Below are 15,694 nucleotides of genomic sequence, written 5' to 3' on the forward strand. Positions count from 1 at the left end.
ATCAGCTTGATCTCGGCCTGCCAGGAGCCAGCTTGCCTGATTCCTAATTCTGGCCACATCCCTCCAGTCCTCTGGCCTCTGTACCAGGCCCTGCAGCTTGCATAGAACTGTGAACCACCCTGCTAGGAATACTGACTTTAACAGTGGGCTGGTCTTTCTTCATGGAACTGGGACAAAGGAAAGTGGGATTCATCTATGAATGAAATGGAACTCCATGAATTTCAAATCAGACAATTACGTGGGGAGCTCAGATAACCATCTACATTTTTCTCTCCTTTGGCCATGGAAGGAAATATATAAATGATCTCAGAATGCAGATCTTTCTGAGCCTCAAGAAATGAATTCCCTCCTTCCTGCACCCCCTGCCTTTTCTTCCTTTGTTTTCCAAACTGGCACTTGCTCTCTGCCAGGCACCGTGCAAGGAGCTGGAAGCACCACGCGGCCCAGATCTGAAAGGTCCTGGCCCTCCCGGGGCTACAGTCTAGCAGGCAAGACAGGCACATCGCGAGAAATACAAGTGTGAGGGGTGAAGAAACGAGAAGGGGCGTGTGCCAGAAGACTGTCAGATGGGGGTCTGACCTTGTGGTGTTGCTGGGGAGCCGGGGGCCTCTTGGGCCTAAATTATCCTTGCCTTCTGAGTCACCCACATGATGGTTTCACTGGAGGACTCTTATTGTGTGCACCGGGCAATTTCCCAGAGATGGGGAGAAATTGTTTTTATCTGTAACTAGGTACTTTTTGAGAATATTAACTCACTCACTCTATATAGAACTTCTGCAAGAAGCAGTCATGGCTTTGCTCCCAAGCGGGCAGGTGATGGCCACGGGGTGGGGAAGGCCAGTGTATGTGTCAATCATTTCCCACGTCTGCCTTAACGTGGTTTGCTAACTCCACTTTATTGACTTGATGCTTTTCTTTAAATCCATGCACTTAAAAACTTAAAGGAATTTATCATAAAAGGAATCTTTACATCACTTCCATAAATAGAATACCAATATCTCTTGCCCTAAATAGAAAGTAATGGCATAAATAAATACAATTAAATTCTTGACTTCCAGCCTGCCTGGCGGCTGTCTTTATCTGAAGGAGCAGATTAGTTCTAAAAGGGTCCCCTATACTTGCCTTCGATTGCCCCTAGAGGACTCCCCCTGTTTAATTCCTTTGCTTTTTATATCTGAGAGCACAGTTGGGAGTTTGATTGCTGGCTGGGCAGGCCACCAAAACCACTCAGGAGCCCCAAGAACCCTAGGGGACTATTATTTGCACATGCCAACTGTAAAGTGCGGTTGTTTGCTGTGTGAATGATCACATCCTAGCCAAACTCTTGAGGGGGCTTAATGACCTTGCTGAGTACTGCTTTGTTATCTAGCTTCTCTGGTAATTTCAACCATGTGCTCCAGTCCAGAGTCAAGGCTGTTTCTGGCACAGATACAGTGCAGCCTCTTTATGCTCATTTAATAAATCAATTCAACCCTTGGTTAGGATTTCTCCTTGCCTTACCTCATGTCTTGGACCTCATCTGGGGGAGGGACAGAGGGAGAGAAGCAGGCTAACCACTGGGGCTAAGTCCCTCGCACCCTGGAGGTGGCCAGCTAGACTGCGATATAATTCAGTGCTTTTTTTCTTTGTTTATTTAATACTTACGGTACCTGAGTATCAGTTTACTTCTCCATAAAATGGGTTGTGCAGGGATTTTTGATAAATACGTGAAATAATGCATGAAACACTTCTGATATATACACAGGCATCCACAAGTGGCTGTAATAATAATAATAATAATGATAATAATTATTAATTTTTCCTGAGATCTATTTGGGGGTCACTCTAGGCCAACTCCGTGATGGGCAACATGGATCCTTGGACAAGTTTCCCCTAGTTGATGGGCCCAGGGTACTACCCTGGGCTGGGGCTCTGGTGAAGGCTGGGAAACCAGTTATTTCCAGCAGTGAAAGGAATGCACATACAAATTACCTGGGTTCCGGTTACGTACAATGCAAATCTGATTTCACTGGGTCTTTGCATTGCTACCCAAACTCTGTAAGATGCCCATGGGGCTGCTCTGAGGACCATTCTTCAAGTGACATGACAGGGCTGTGGCCTACGACCTAAGTTATCAGCATCCCCTGTGACTTGTTTGAGATGCGAATTCTTTAGCCTCGCCCCAGACCTGCTGAATTAGAATCTCTGGAGTCCGGTCGGCCCCATTTCCCTTGATGCTCAGGTGATGCAGAACCATGCCTTTGGCACTTCCTGCCCCTGGAATCCACAGGCTTGTTCTCTTGTCTTACGGGAATTGTGTGACATGAGCCTAAAAGGGAAGAGACAGCTGCACTGCAGCTCGTCCCAGCCCAGCAGGAGCCAGATCTCTGGGGATCAGCATTTGGGGACTCTATTTTCCTTTCATATTCACTCTTGAGCCTAAAACACTAAATGAGGCTACCCCATGCAGGTGGTAAGGAAAGGGGCTGTGAAAAAAAGGAGAGATAACGAAACTTGGATCTGGGAGGGAGGGTGGTTTGGGCTGTGTGCACACTTGCTGGCCGCCCACTCTCCCATTCTGTGCCTTCCGTGCAGTTTAGGCTTTTACCAGAGACCTTACGGGCCCCTCCTGCCTGAATTTGGACAGGCAGGCAGGCCAACTGTATTCACAGAATACGCACACAAAAATGTGTTTTCACATTCCCCAATCGTAAATTCCAGGTGTTGGGTATTTGGGCCCCTCCCAGGAAGCGTGCCCAGATAACACTCCTAACAAAAAGTGGTTTGTATTTCTCTAATTCTAGATCTGTGTCCCTTCCCCTTCTTCCTCTACTCCCTCACCACCACAGTTTTTGCTACTCTATTGCTTTTTGAATTAAATAATACATTGATGTTGCTTTGTTAATAGCACTACTCTCTTAAACCACGTCTTGAACACCTGCCAGGCATTCATTTGGCTGTTCGCATTTGTGTGCATGTGTTTTTAATAGTGGCAAAGTACACATAACATAAAATCTGCCATCTTAACCATTTTTAACCATACAGTTCAGTAGCATTAAGTACATTCTTATTCTTGTGCAACCCATCTCCAGAATTCTTTGCATCTTGCAAAACTGAAACTGTACCCACTAATAGTAATTCCCCATTCATTCCCCCACCTTCCTTTCTCCACAAATTTGACTATTCTAGGTTCCTCATGTACCTGGAATCATACAGTCCTTCTGTGAGTGCTTTATTTCACTTGGCGTAATGTCCTCAAGTTCGTCTCCTGAAGCATGTGTCAGAATTTCTTTCTTTTGAAGACTGAGTTATATATACACCCTGCTGTATGTATACAGCACATTTTGCTTATTTGCTCTTCCATTAATGCATATCTTGTAGCTATTGCAAATAATACTAGTATGAACATGAAGGTACAAATATCTGTGCGAGTCCCTGGTTTCAATTCTTTTGGGTACATATGTAGAAGTGTAACTGCCAGATCATATGGTAATTCTATGTTTAATTTTTCGAGGAACTGCTATTCCGTTTTTCATGACAGCTGCATCATTGTGCATTCTCCTAATTTGTGTTTTATTTAATCCTCTGAACATTGTGAGGTGGATATTATTAAGCCCATTTCTTTAGATTAGGAAACTGAGGCTCAGAGAGGTGAGGCCACCTGTCTGAGGTCACGCAGGTAGTAAGTATTTCACCAGAGATCAGCGCCTCAGTCTTCCCACTGTGGCTCAGGTTGGCAGCTGGGAGAGATTTATGATGAACTAAGGCAGTCATTCTGACACTGCCAGGTCAGGGTTCTGGTGGGCGGCACCAGGCAGGCTGGGGAAGGGGCTGAAGAGCCTCAGCTGGCTCCAGGCTCCACCCCAAGGCTGGAACATCATGAGCCCCTGGGAGGCTGCTTGTCAGTGTGCTGCCGTCCGCGTGACAGTAGCCGAAGGGGCTCCCTGCCCAGGCCCGGATGGACGCTCCACTGGGGCTCTCCCTGTTGCCCTTCTCTTTGCTTCTCCTGGGAACCAAACCTATTGATTAGGGTACAGTCCAGACATCCCACAGAGTCCACTTAGCGTTAATTCCAAGTTTCGGGAGCTTCAGAGTTGCAGTAGGAGGGGCTTGGCTGCTTATAGAAGAATAGCTGACAAAAGTCACTTGCTTATCAGTTTACCAACTCATTTTCTCTGGATATCGCATGCCTCCCCCCTTCATTATTTAAGCCATGCTGGCATTTACCAAGAAAAATGGGGTGAGATAATCCTGGGTATCACTCCTCAGAGTGCAGCTGCTGTTCTTGTTCTAGAAACTGGAGATGGGGAAACTGACAACAAGGCCCACCCCCCACCGAGCAGAGCCCAAGTGGGGGCATCCCCTGCTAACAACCACTGCAATGCTGTGCTCAAGTGAATGGCTGCCATTGTGCTTTGGAGGTCCATCTCACCTTCCGTGAGTCTTTTTGATGGTCTCACGTGGTGGCAGCTTCCCTTTACAAACTGTGTGGTACAGAAGATGGGACTGAGAGTGTCAGAGGCCCAGGGTGGCGGGAGGAGTCACAGGCAGCCAGTAATCCCAGTATATAAAAGTAGCTAAGTGAAGTGTGGGCTGTGGAACCAGGCAAACCTGGTTGGCATCCCAGCCCCTGTTTCCTAGCTGTGTGACCTTGGTAAGTCCTGGAACCTCTCTGGGCCTCTGTTTCCTCATCTGCAAATGGGCAACCAGGGAGGTTGTGAGGATTAAGTGAGTGGTCTACAGACCTCTCAGCAGAATGGTGGGTGCAGTATCAGCCCCCAGGAAATGGGGCTCTTTGGGCACATATGATCTCCCCATCACCTGTCACCTCCCTGCCAGCATCCTTCCTTCCTCACCAGCTCCACCCGGCCTGAGGAAGTGGATGGCACGAGCTCTTCTGTCTTTCCCCAGACAAGAACTCCTCCAGGCCGTAACCATTGGTGTTGCTTTCCTCTTCCTTTAGTGTGTGTATCTCTCTCCTTGGTAATGAGGTGGTCAAACAAATGCCATGCTCCTGAGCCATTCTGGTGAGGCTCAGTGGGTAAAGGAGGTGGCTGTGGGAGAGGGCAGAGCAAGGGCAGAGAGGGAGTGGGGGCACCACCCCACAGCAGGCTGACTTAGAGCCGGCAACCTAAACTGTATTGCCCCTCGGGCCACCACAGCCCGCCACAGTCCCAGCTCTAGCACGCCGTCTCCAAGGTCCCTTCCAGAGTTGCTGCTTGCCAGGCTTCTCTCCCCATAGAACTTTGTGTTTCTGAGCTTTATCCTTTGGAAATAGGAGCATGCATATTTTCCCAACTGGATATCATTTGCTACATCATTTCCAGAGAGTTCGCCTTCTTGCCTGGAGCCTGGGTTCAAATTCCAGCTCTGTAACTTATTAGCTGTGTGACTCTGGCCAAGTTATTTAACTGCACTATGCCTCAGTGTCCTCATCTGTTAAATGGACACAATGACACAGACGTCACAGGGTTGTCGGGAAGATTACCAGTGCAAATATAGCTGAAGCTCTTAGGTACACAGCAGACCTGCAAAAAACGGCGGTTGTAATTTTCTGCAGGCATCAGCCTCCACAGGGAAAAGATGTGTGAGGAAAGAGGCTGTTTCCAGAAGCAATCCCCTCCATTTACTCCTCAAGGTAAACTCAGACTCCAGACTATTGGATTTCAGGGATCAGGAACATTGCCCCACAGTCAGGGCTGGTGAGTCAGAGGTCTGCCAACCCCTTCAGCGGAGGAGGACCATCACAACTACTCTCGCCCCTCACCCTTTCAGGGGAGAGAGGACATCAGAATTCCCAGAAGAGAAAAAGATCGTCTCAGAACACAGAAGAGGTCTCTGGAATGACGGCTGACAACTTGAAATTAACATAATCGCTACACTGTGCTTTTCATTGTTAATTTTTCTTTTCTTTCTCCTTTTGGGTCACCACCCACCTGTGGATCAGCATGTGGGAACCACCAACCCGAGGGTCATTTCGACTCCCAGCTGTGGACTAAGAGGCTACGGGGGTTGGGTGGGGGGTGGGTAGAAATTGAAGCCCTGAGCCTTAAAAAGGGGACCGGAAAGCAGAGCCAAGGGCCCCTGTGTTCCTCCAATGATAACAAGAAAAAAGTGCTTGGGAAACTCTCTGTCAGCTGCAGCTTCCTTCTCGCAGAGGGACCGTGGGACTCTGACACCCCTCCTCCCCATGCAAGGCGGGCGCTGGATTTCCAAGAGCAGCGAATCAGGGTTCCAAGTGTACAAGCGTCGGGAGGAGCCGCTCCCCGCCGACGTGTAACACAGACACACCGCGTGTCAGGGCCGCTGCTCTCCCTGCAGTTGGGGCCATTCCTTTGCCACTGCGAAGTCCGTGACAGCTGAAACTGAGAAAGCGCCGGGACAAACAGGTCCCATCAGGACACTGGCGGCTTCCTAGCTGAGTGACGAATTGCAGGCGACTGGAGAGAATTTAAAACCAGCCCAGCTGCCACCCTGGAGAGTGACTAATCTCAACACTTAAGGACAAGCCCCAGACCGGCAGTCATTCAGAGACAGGGGACAGTTTCCCTGCACACAGACTAAGTGTCCCACCCTGGGCTTCTCTTGGGGAGATGGACCCCACTCCCTGGCAGGAGACAGCCACCTGGCACCCCTCTGGTGGGGTTCTCGGTCCTCTCCCCAACCTCGGGCTTTTCACTGTACCTTTCCATCTGTCTCTCCGACCCGGTTTGGCTTGAGAGAGCCGAGAGACAGGAAGCTCCGGAGCTTACCGGGGGTCCACACATCTGCCATAAGTCTCGACTGACCCATCACGACTTCCTGGTTTGGCCAGTGTTTGAGAATCAAAACACCACTTACGCCGCTTCATCAAAAAGTCCTGGCAATAACCCACATCGATCTGACCACACATTTCTTATTCCCTTAATGTTTCAAACATACAACTTCCAGCACCCTTTCTGGGGATCAGCCCTTTGGAGGGATACAGCTGGCTCCAAGTGCGGCTGCTCTTAAGGCCAGTATGGAAGCCGTTCAGGTGATAAAGATGGGCAGGGCTGGCATGTCCTCTCCAGGCAGAAGGATGGTGGCCGGGGGCAGTACTGGCAGCGGCAGGGCTAGAAAGGGCTCTCTGGAGAATAAAGAGCTGAAAAGCCACTTGGAGGAGGGGGTCTACATCTCTGGCTTTTGTCTGAACTGGCAGTAGGAAACATCCCACTGCGTCCTCCTCTTCTACAAACTAGAGAGGGCCTTTCACTTTCAGGGTGCACCCCCAACATTCCAGGATGATGAACGATGCCTTTAACCTGGCTCTGCTCTCCATGTGGATGCATATGCTGGGAAAAGCAGTGAGCTCTCTGAGCAAGCAGAGGGTGTTTAACTGTTATCAGAACAGTGTGCACCTTTGGGGGCAGAAAGGCTGATTGCTTATTTTTGCCATGTCCTATAGGCCTGAGTTCATTCATCCAAAAAAATATTTTAAGGGCTTTACATACTAAACCACACACTTATTACCAGGGGTCGGGGTTATGGGAAACGTAATTGATGCGTCCCTCTCCATAGAATATTGGCGCAAGAACATGCTGAGTGTACACACAAGAGGAGCAGCTAACTCTGGTGAGGGTCTGAGGTGCAAACATGCTTTGCAAAGATGCGAATACCCGACCTTAGCCTTGAGGGAGGAGTCAGGGGAGGGACAAGTGTGGGGTGGAAGTCAGGAAGGATAGTGTGTGCAAGGAGGTTTTCCCAGAAAGGGGAAAGAATGCACGCAAGGACAGAGGGCATGAAGTCGCGGTTCATTCCAGGGGACTGTGAGCAATGCAGAATGGCTGGAGCCCAGGGAGACTGGAGCAGAGGGCAGAGGCCAGATCACGCATTACCTTGTACACTGTGCTAAAGGCACTGGGGGGCTTTATAGACTTCCGCTCTCTCCAATCAGTATTTATAATCTGCAATTTACGACATCCTCAATTTGTAAAACCTAAACAATTTTAAAACCTAGCAACCCTACTTTACAAGGGGAAAGAGGCCCTGAGTGGTGCACCGGTTTCTAAGATGGATATCTATTTACAATTTAAATTTGATGCTAGGGACAGTTGGCAACAAGGACTTGGAGCAAGTGAGTTAAAAAACAGAGCTGCTTTCTTGCCCATTTTATCCTCCAATCATGCTTCTACTTAAGTGAAGCACACCAGGATTGGGGAGAAGAATGGGCTTTAAAAATAAAAAAGTGCATCACCTTGAGCAAGTACATATGCCCCTTCCAGAAGGTCTGGCCGGAAACTGCTCGTTCACATCCACCCCGACTCATCCACTAGAAGGTGTGCCTCACCCCACCGAGCTGAGGGCAGTTGCTGCTGTCTGCTGACAGATCTAGTCACAGCTGATGACCAGAGCTAGTTCCCCAGGTCAGTTACTTTCCCGGACAGGGCCTGATCTTTGGCTGGGGTCCACTAGGACCCCTGGTCGCGGTGCACTGCATGGCATTGGTTCTGATCACTCATGTGTCCGTGCTCACAGGTCAGTGCCCAAGAGGGACCAGCTGTTGAATATATTTCCACTCACCCTTCTCCAGACCCTGGATACCCAATCCTATGGCATGTAGAAGTGGGCAGGCCCGCCCAACGGACATCAGAATCAGCTTTGCAATGGACGGGGGGTTTTCCCTCCTTTAGAAGCCCAAGGCCCTACCTGTGCATCTGGAAGGTTCATGCCCCTCGCAGTTGAGCTTGTCTGGCGAGCCAGGGGATAGTGCCATTCCGTCACGGTTCATTCCAGGGCATCACACTGAATGTGACCGGACCAGACGGACATTTCAGGAGACAAGCCCTGAGTCTTTCTTCAGGACTCACCATTCACCTTCCCTCTTTCTAAACTGTTGAGGGGAAAACTACTAAGGCCAGACCAGGTTCTTAGGAAAACTCTGGGCCTTTGGAAGAGTCCTGGGCAATGAGTTGGGAAGGCCGATTGTGAGATGTGTTCCATCATATCACCTCAGGGGGAAAGAACCCAGAGGACAGGGCAGTCTAGCCCGGTGGTGGGGGTCGGGGAGATGGCTTCAAGAGCGCGGGCTTTGCCTTCTCATAGAACTAGGGTCACTTGCTTTAGGACTTGGAATATAACCTCTCTGAGCCTTAGCTTCCTCAGTGATAGCTGGAGGTCGCCACAGTAGTTAGCGTAGAGAGGTGCAGGAAGGATTGAGTGACCTAGTGCTTTAAAGCAGCCGGCACAGTGTCTGACACACAGAGCTCAACAAATAATAGCTCTTGATGCCAGTGGTAGGTGACCACTGGGCTGCCATGAGGATGGCAGGTGTTAATGTCTATAAAGCACTTGGAACAGCTTTTGGCTCCTGGCAAGCACTCAATTAATCAATAAGTGCTAAAGACCATCATCATTTTCATCTTCATCATTATAATGATTACTCTTATTATTACTAGTTACCTACTCTTCAGCCAGAGGCCTTTAACTCTTTTGTGAGTAGATGAGCTCCCTAGTGGACAAGGGCACTGGGTGTGGAGCAGCCCTGCCATTCTTAACCAGCCAGGGTGTCATCTTGGGTCAGGGATGCTGCTTCTCAGGGTCAAATACCCTAATTGTAAAAAGAGAGGAGGTTTCTTAGGGGGAGCTCCATCCCCCTTCCCATCCCAAGGCTCTGTGGGTGTCAGCCTTGCCCAGGGATGCCATGTGTCCCAGACCCAGGAAGGACATTCACCCAATAGACATTTATTGAATGCCTTCTGTGTGCCCAGGTCTGGGGGCACTGTGGTGGGCAAGACAGCCATGTCTCACCCATCTCTTGGAGGTTACATTCCAGACTAAAGCTCAGGGGACAATGAGAAAAAGATTTTAGCTTGCAGCTTGGTCTAATCGACTCTAAAATCTGAGGGACTACAGGAGTTGATGGGGGTTCCAGCCACGTCCGATGGAGAATCTGAATTCACTGAGTGCACTGCAGAGAGCTCATCTTGCTACATTTCCTTTTCTCATCAGCTCCGGGGAGGCATTTCCACCAGCAAGCAAGAAATGGAACTTTGAAAATCATCACTTAGGAAAAGAGACGTGTCTCTCAGAAAACGTCTCTGGAATAAAGTCCTGCCCCTCACAATCTGTTACACTGGCTCCTTGGGCAGGGCACGACCTCTGAGACCACATCCACAACCTCTTTTTATAAGAAACGGAATCAAGGGCTTAAGAAAAGTGTGTCTCAGTTTTGTTCCTCCAGAGAATACACATGTAATTCTCTTTACACTCTCACATCTCATTCCTTAATCCTTGGAAAATTCACTCCAAAAAGAGACTCCTTCATTCCCTCATAACCGATCACAGGGTCCCACTGTTCATCGCCTTGCAGAAAGAGCCTTCATTTTACAGGACCGTTGTTTTGTCCCAGGGATGGACACAGGCAGGTATTTGCAATCTTCCTTAGCAAAGGTCAAGATGAGGTTGGGGAAGGGCGGGCAGGACTGGTACAATGGCACCATGATCTGGAACGTGATTCCAGGTTTCCTGGGAAGGCATATGGTGAGGAAGACAGAGCACTATTCCCGTGCCCCTCACTGGCCACTGGGCAGGACACTGCCCTCACTGTACTGGGCACTGACTGGCTACTCAAAGTGAGGGTGGTTCGGAGGATTCAATAAGTGACTGAGTCGAAACCTGGTTTGTAAGCCGATATAAGAGCTGCTGGGATTCCTGTCCTCCATCCCATATCCTTCCCCTAGCCATGGAAAACCCCAGATATGCCTCCACTCCTCTGAGTTAAGGGTGTGGGGCAGACTGGTGAGGGGCTAAGAGGGGGATGGTATGTCAGGCCTGGAACAGGACAGGTCAAGCCAGGGTTCAGCCTGAGGTCAGGGCCACAGGGAGGGAACGATAATGTCACAGGAAGATAACACTTTTGAACTGTTTGACAGTTTTTGCCAGGGTCAGCCCAAGCAGGCATCCCCAGTGAAGCAGGTCCTAGAGGACACACCCATAGCATAAGAGCCCTGGGTTGTAAATATATATGGAAATGCTGTTCTTTGCCCCAGTCATGGAGCTTATTCCTGGATACCGTGTAGAAACAACCTGATGTGGGAGTGGGAAGACGAGTGCTTTAAATGCATTTGGCAGGAAAGTGCAGTATTATGTATAAAATGACTTCCTGATCACATTTTAAAAATTAAAAGTTAGGTGTTCTGTAAAAGTTCAGTGACTGGACAGGGATAAGTGCAACACCTCGAACGTTTTCACTGCGAGCAGTGGGCAGCTGTCAGTCCTTCCCTCTCACCTGTCAAGGTCAGCAAGCGGTCAGGGCCAGGCAGAGCCCACATCTGGGAGAAGAAGTGGGCACCCGAAAGGAAGGCCCTCCCCACCGCGTCTTCCATCACCCCGATTTTCTTTCAGACCCACATTTCTGAGGCGAAGAACCACAGAAAGTTACGTGTTTCTCCATCTCCGCGTGGGAACAAATCGTGTATTAACTGAGCAGCATTTATGAAAGTTTTCAGAGCTCATGGGGTAACCGAAGAGGAAGAGGAGGCAGAAAGAGGGGTTCCTGAAGTGCGGTGGCGCGAACAGAAGGAATCTGGGGGCTGTCGAGATGGGCAGGGAGAAGAGAGCGGGAAGAGGCACCTGCCCCACCTTTGCGTCCTTAGGGCCTTGGCACCTGGGCCCGGGACTGGCATTTCCCTTTTGGGAGACCTGTCAGTCAGCGTGGCGGGCCCTCAGCTCGCGCTTACGACAAACGAAATAACAAACGGGACAAAGGAGGGGCGCACGCGGCGCGGGACTCGCGCGAGGCGTCTGGCTCAGAGCTGGCCCCGCACAGGAAGGGGTCCCCGCCCTCTCAGCGACCTCGCCTTCTCCCTGCCTGGGGCCAGGAAGCTCTCCTCGGGGACCCTCGGAACCCCGGCTGCCTCCCCACCTGTCCACCGCCGTTCGGAGGCTCTTGGTGGCGCCGGAGCGGGGAAGGGCCCGGGTCGGCCCGCCTGGGCGCAAGTCTCAGCCTCCCGGACCCGCGGCGGGTGCGTCCCGCGCCCCAAGTGCGCACTCCTGCAAGTCCCGCTGCAGGGCAGGGTCTTGCGGTCCTGCCCGGCCTCTGGAGAGATCCGGAGACAGCCTAGGGCAAGACCGTGCGCCTGGGGGCGCAGAACACCATCGGGCGGGGTAGACTTCCCCGAAAGGTCTCCGCGCTAAGAGCTCACCGGAACCCGGGGGCGCAGGGGGCGCCGCGGGGTTGGCTGAGCGTCCAAAGCCAGGCGAGGGCGGGGATCTCGGCCCAGCCCTGCGCGCCCCGCCTCTCGCGGGGCCGGTCCGCGTCCCCACGCCGGGGCTCCCGGGCCCGCGGGAGGCGCGTGTGCTTGTCAGTATGTACCGGGGACACTCCCCTTTCCGGGAGCGCGTGCAAAGCCCCCACCTTCCTCTCTAGCTCGGGGTTCCCCTCCCCCAGCGCGGAGATTCCCCGTGCGCCCCCTGCCCACTTTGCCAAGGCGAAAAAGCGGCCGAGCCGGAGACAAAGAAACTCCTGCCTCCTCCACTCTCGGCCCCTCCGCCCGCCCCAGACACTCCCCGGCGCCCTCCTTCGACCCTGGCGACATCGCGCGCGGACACGCGGGGAAAGGAGGGAAGGGTGGGCGAGTCTGCTCCCAGACACCGGCCCGCTGGAGGCTGCCGGGGCTCCCCGCCCGGGGACACCTCACGGCAGCCGCGCCCCCACCCTCCGCTCCCCAAACGGTCCCAGTGCCCTGACACTGCCACCCCGGGCCAAGCCTTCCCCGCCTCTCCAGCTGAGCGGTAGGGAGGCGCGGCGCACACAAAGCGGGTGTGTGCGGTGGGGCGTGAGGAGCCCCGGGAGGGGAGGGATCCCGCCGGGGCTCGGCGCGGGCCCGGGCGCAGCTATTTACCCGATCTCTTCTTCGATCTCCGAGATGTCTGCGAAGATGAGGAAGACCACGAGCAGCGTGAGCGCGGCCAGCATCCAGCTCCGGAACTGCAGCTGCATGGTGGGCTCGCGCCCTCCGGGACCCGCGCGGCCGGGGCGAGGAGCGGGGCAGACGCTGGAGCCTCCGCGCGCGGCGCGCGGCGGGGCGGACACCCTGCGCTCCGGGCGGGCGCGGGCCGGCGGCGGCGGTGGCGACAGCGGCAGCCGGGGGTTGCTCAGGCGCGGCCAGCCCGCTTGCTCCCTCCCGGCTCCCGCCCGCTCCTCCCCGCCCCGCCCCGCCCCTCCCCTTCCTCCCTCCGCCCAGCGCGGGGCTCCGCGCGCAGTTTGACAGCTTTGCTCCGCGCCCTGCTCGCCTTCTCCAACCCTAGTCAACTCCAACGGCCAGCCGCCCGCCTTTGCTTCTCCTGCCTGGCTTCTTTCAGTTCGCGAGGGCGCTGGGATGTGGCCGGAGCCCGTCACTCCTGCCTAAGGAGGCTGGGCTCGGGGCACCGCGGCGTCCGGGTACCTGGCTGAGCCCAGGAACAGCGCGCACCGCCCCGCGTGCCCCGCCGGCTGGCAAACGCCTTCCCTCGCTCGCTCTTTGTCCAGCGCCTTCGCTTCCTTGCAAAGTTTTGCCGACACAAAGACCAGCACCTGGGGACAGCCCCCCGGCGGCGCGGCGAGGAGGCGGTTTCAGCCAGGCAGATGTTCCCAGCCGTTGACGAATTAGGAGGGATGGAGGGATAAGGGGAGAGAAGAAATATCCAAGACTGGCCAACTTGGCCAGAGATGCAGTACTGCAATTTGTGGGCAAGGTGCCCGCCCGTGGCAAACCATCCCCTCCAGGCAGTCATCTTGGTCCCCACTGATAGACGCGAGAGGGGGTCTCCCGGAGTTGCCTGAAGTCCTACAGTCATGGCCAGAACTGTCCACCCCCCGTGCCGGGCCCTCGCGGTGCTAACTCCTAGGCTGGGCTTCCTTTCCCCAGCTCTTGACCTCTCCTTGCAAAATCAATAGCGTCCTGTCTGGATCTACAGGCCTGCTAGAAAATACGGCTCCCACAAGGGGTAATGCCCCCCATGCTGAATATTTTATGCTTCCCCAGCCTTTGACGATTTAACTCAAATTAAATTTTGCATCAACCATTATCCTGGGGTGGGATGAGCCCCATTAAGTTTTACTGGAATTAGATAATTACATAATTTTTTTTCCTTGTGCTAATTCTAACAATCCTCAAATCAGAAAATTTGACCTCTCAGAAATGATCAGTTGATTTATGAAAGGGTGTTTGGGGTTTGAGTTTGGGGAAAAGAGTCCTTTTTTTTTTTTTTTTTAGAGAGCATCTCTCATATTTATTGATCAAATGGTTGTTAACAACAATGAAATTCTGTATAGGGGACTCAATGCACAATCATTAATCCACCCCAAGCCTAATTTTCATCAGACTCCGATCTTCTGAAGCATAACAAACAAGTTCTCACATGGTGAACAAATTCTTACATAGTGAATAAGTTCTTACATGGTGAACAGTGCAAGGGCAGTCATCACAGAAACTTTCGTTTTTGATCACGCCTCATGAACTATAAACAATCAGGTCAATTATGATTATTCGTTTGATTTTTATACTTGATTTATATGTGAATCCCACATTTCTCCCTTATTATTATTATTATTATTTTTAAATAAAATGCCGAAGTGGTAGGTAGATGCAAGATAAAGGCAGAAAACATAGTTTAGTGCTGTAAGAAAGCAAATGTAGATGATCAGGTGTGTGCCTGTAGACTATGTGTTAATCCGAGCTAGACAAGGGCAACAAAACATCCACGGATGCAGAAGATTTCTCTCAAAACAGGGGGGGTGAGGTTCTAAGCCTCACCTCTGTTGATCCCCAATTTCGGAAGAGTCCTTTTGTAGCAGCTACATGGAATATCCTAACTGCTGGGAAGCACTGGGCAGGGCAGATGGGCTGAACCCCCAGGGCTACCCATGTAGAGCCAGGCCCCTTACAGGGAGGAAGGACTGAGGGAAGCTTCCAGCTGGGGGCCTGCTGGACAGCTGCTGTTGACCCCGGGAGCCAGGGTAAGCTGTCCCCTGCAGGAGGAGTGCCCTTCACTGGAGAGCTGGAGAAGGAAGCAGAACAGAGAGACAGGAAAGCTCTGAGCGTGGGGGGGGCAGATGTCTTTTCTCCAGAGGAGGGGTGTACTAATTCCCATGACAACACTTTATTTCTTTCCCAGCCCTTTGCAAAACCCATGCACCTCCACTCCTTTTACAGAATACTGCCTACTTTTCCGGGGTGTGCCCTTCTGATGGTGAGCACAATGCTTCTTGGCCCCCTTCCTGTGTGGTAGCGATGGCAACAGACATCAAAGAGGGTTTCCTATCAGGGTGGCTGGTCCTGTGGTCTCACCATCCTGATGCCGAGTTTTCTGATCGTTCCCTCTGTTTTGCTTGATGGGTGGTGAAGGAGTGTGGAGTTGTATTTATCACTTTGTTCTCATTTTTCTGAGATGAATGATTGGGATATTCTGAACAGGGAGAGGTAAGAACAGGTGTTTCTGGCATGCTGTACTGTATTTCAGTCTCTCATTCATTCATCCATCGTCAGCAATATTATTGAGCACCTGCTGTGTGCCAGCTTCCAAGCCTGGGGCTAGAGATGCCACAAGGAAGGAGACTCACATTTCCTGCCCTCATTCAGCTCACCGTTTAGGAGGAAGACAGAGGCACTTATGCTATGGGATGTGAGCAACAATACAACTGTGTTCTGCTGTGTAGCTTGTAATTGATTCATAAAGTCATCCAAGAGAGCAGGAAGAAACTGGCTGGTTTCTC

General features: G+C 51.9%; 1 protein-coding gene across 1 annotated transcript in view; it reads right to left on the minus strand.

The window, feature by feature from the left end:
* The window catches only part of ST8SIA2 (ST8 alpha-N-acetyl-neuraminide alpha-2,8-sialyltransferase 2), a 58,170-nt gene extending 45,073 nt beyond the window's left edge, over positions 1 to 13,097 (minus strand). Inside the window, exon 1 of the mRNA XM_036931971.2 lies at positions 12,843 to 13,097. Within this exon, the coding sequence (XP_036787866.2) occupies positions 12,843 to 12,940 (98 nt within the window). The 5' untranslated portion in view covers positions 12,941 to 13,097. The remainder of the gene's footprint in view (positions 1 to 12,842) is intronic.
* Between the last annotated feature and the right edge of the window lie 2,597 nt (positions 13,098 to 15,694).

The sequence above is a fragment of the Manis pentadactyla genome, chromosome 18, assembly GCF_030020395.1.
Source record: "Manis pentadactyla isolate mManPen7 chromosome 18, mManPen7.hap1, whole genome shotgun sequence".
NCBI classification, from domain to species: domain Eukaryota; kingdom Metazoa; phylum Chordata; class Mammalia; order Pholidota; family Manidae; genus Manis; species Manis pentadactyla.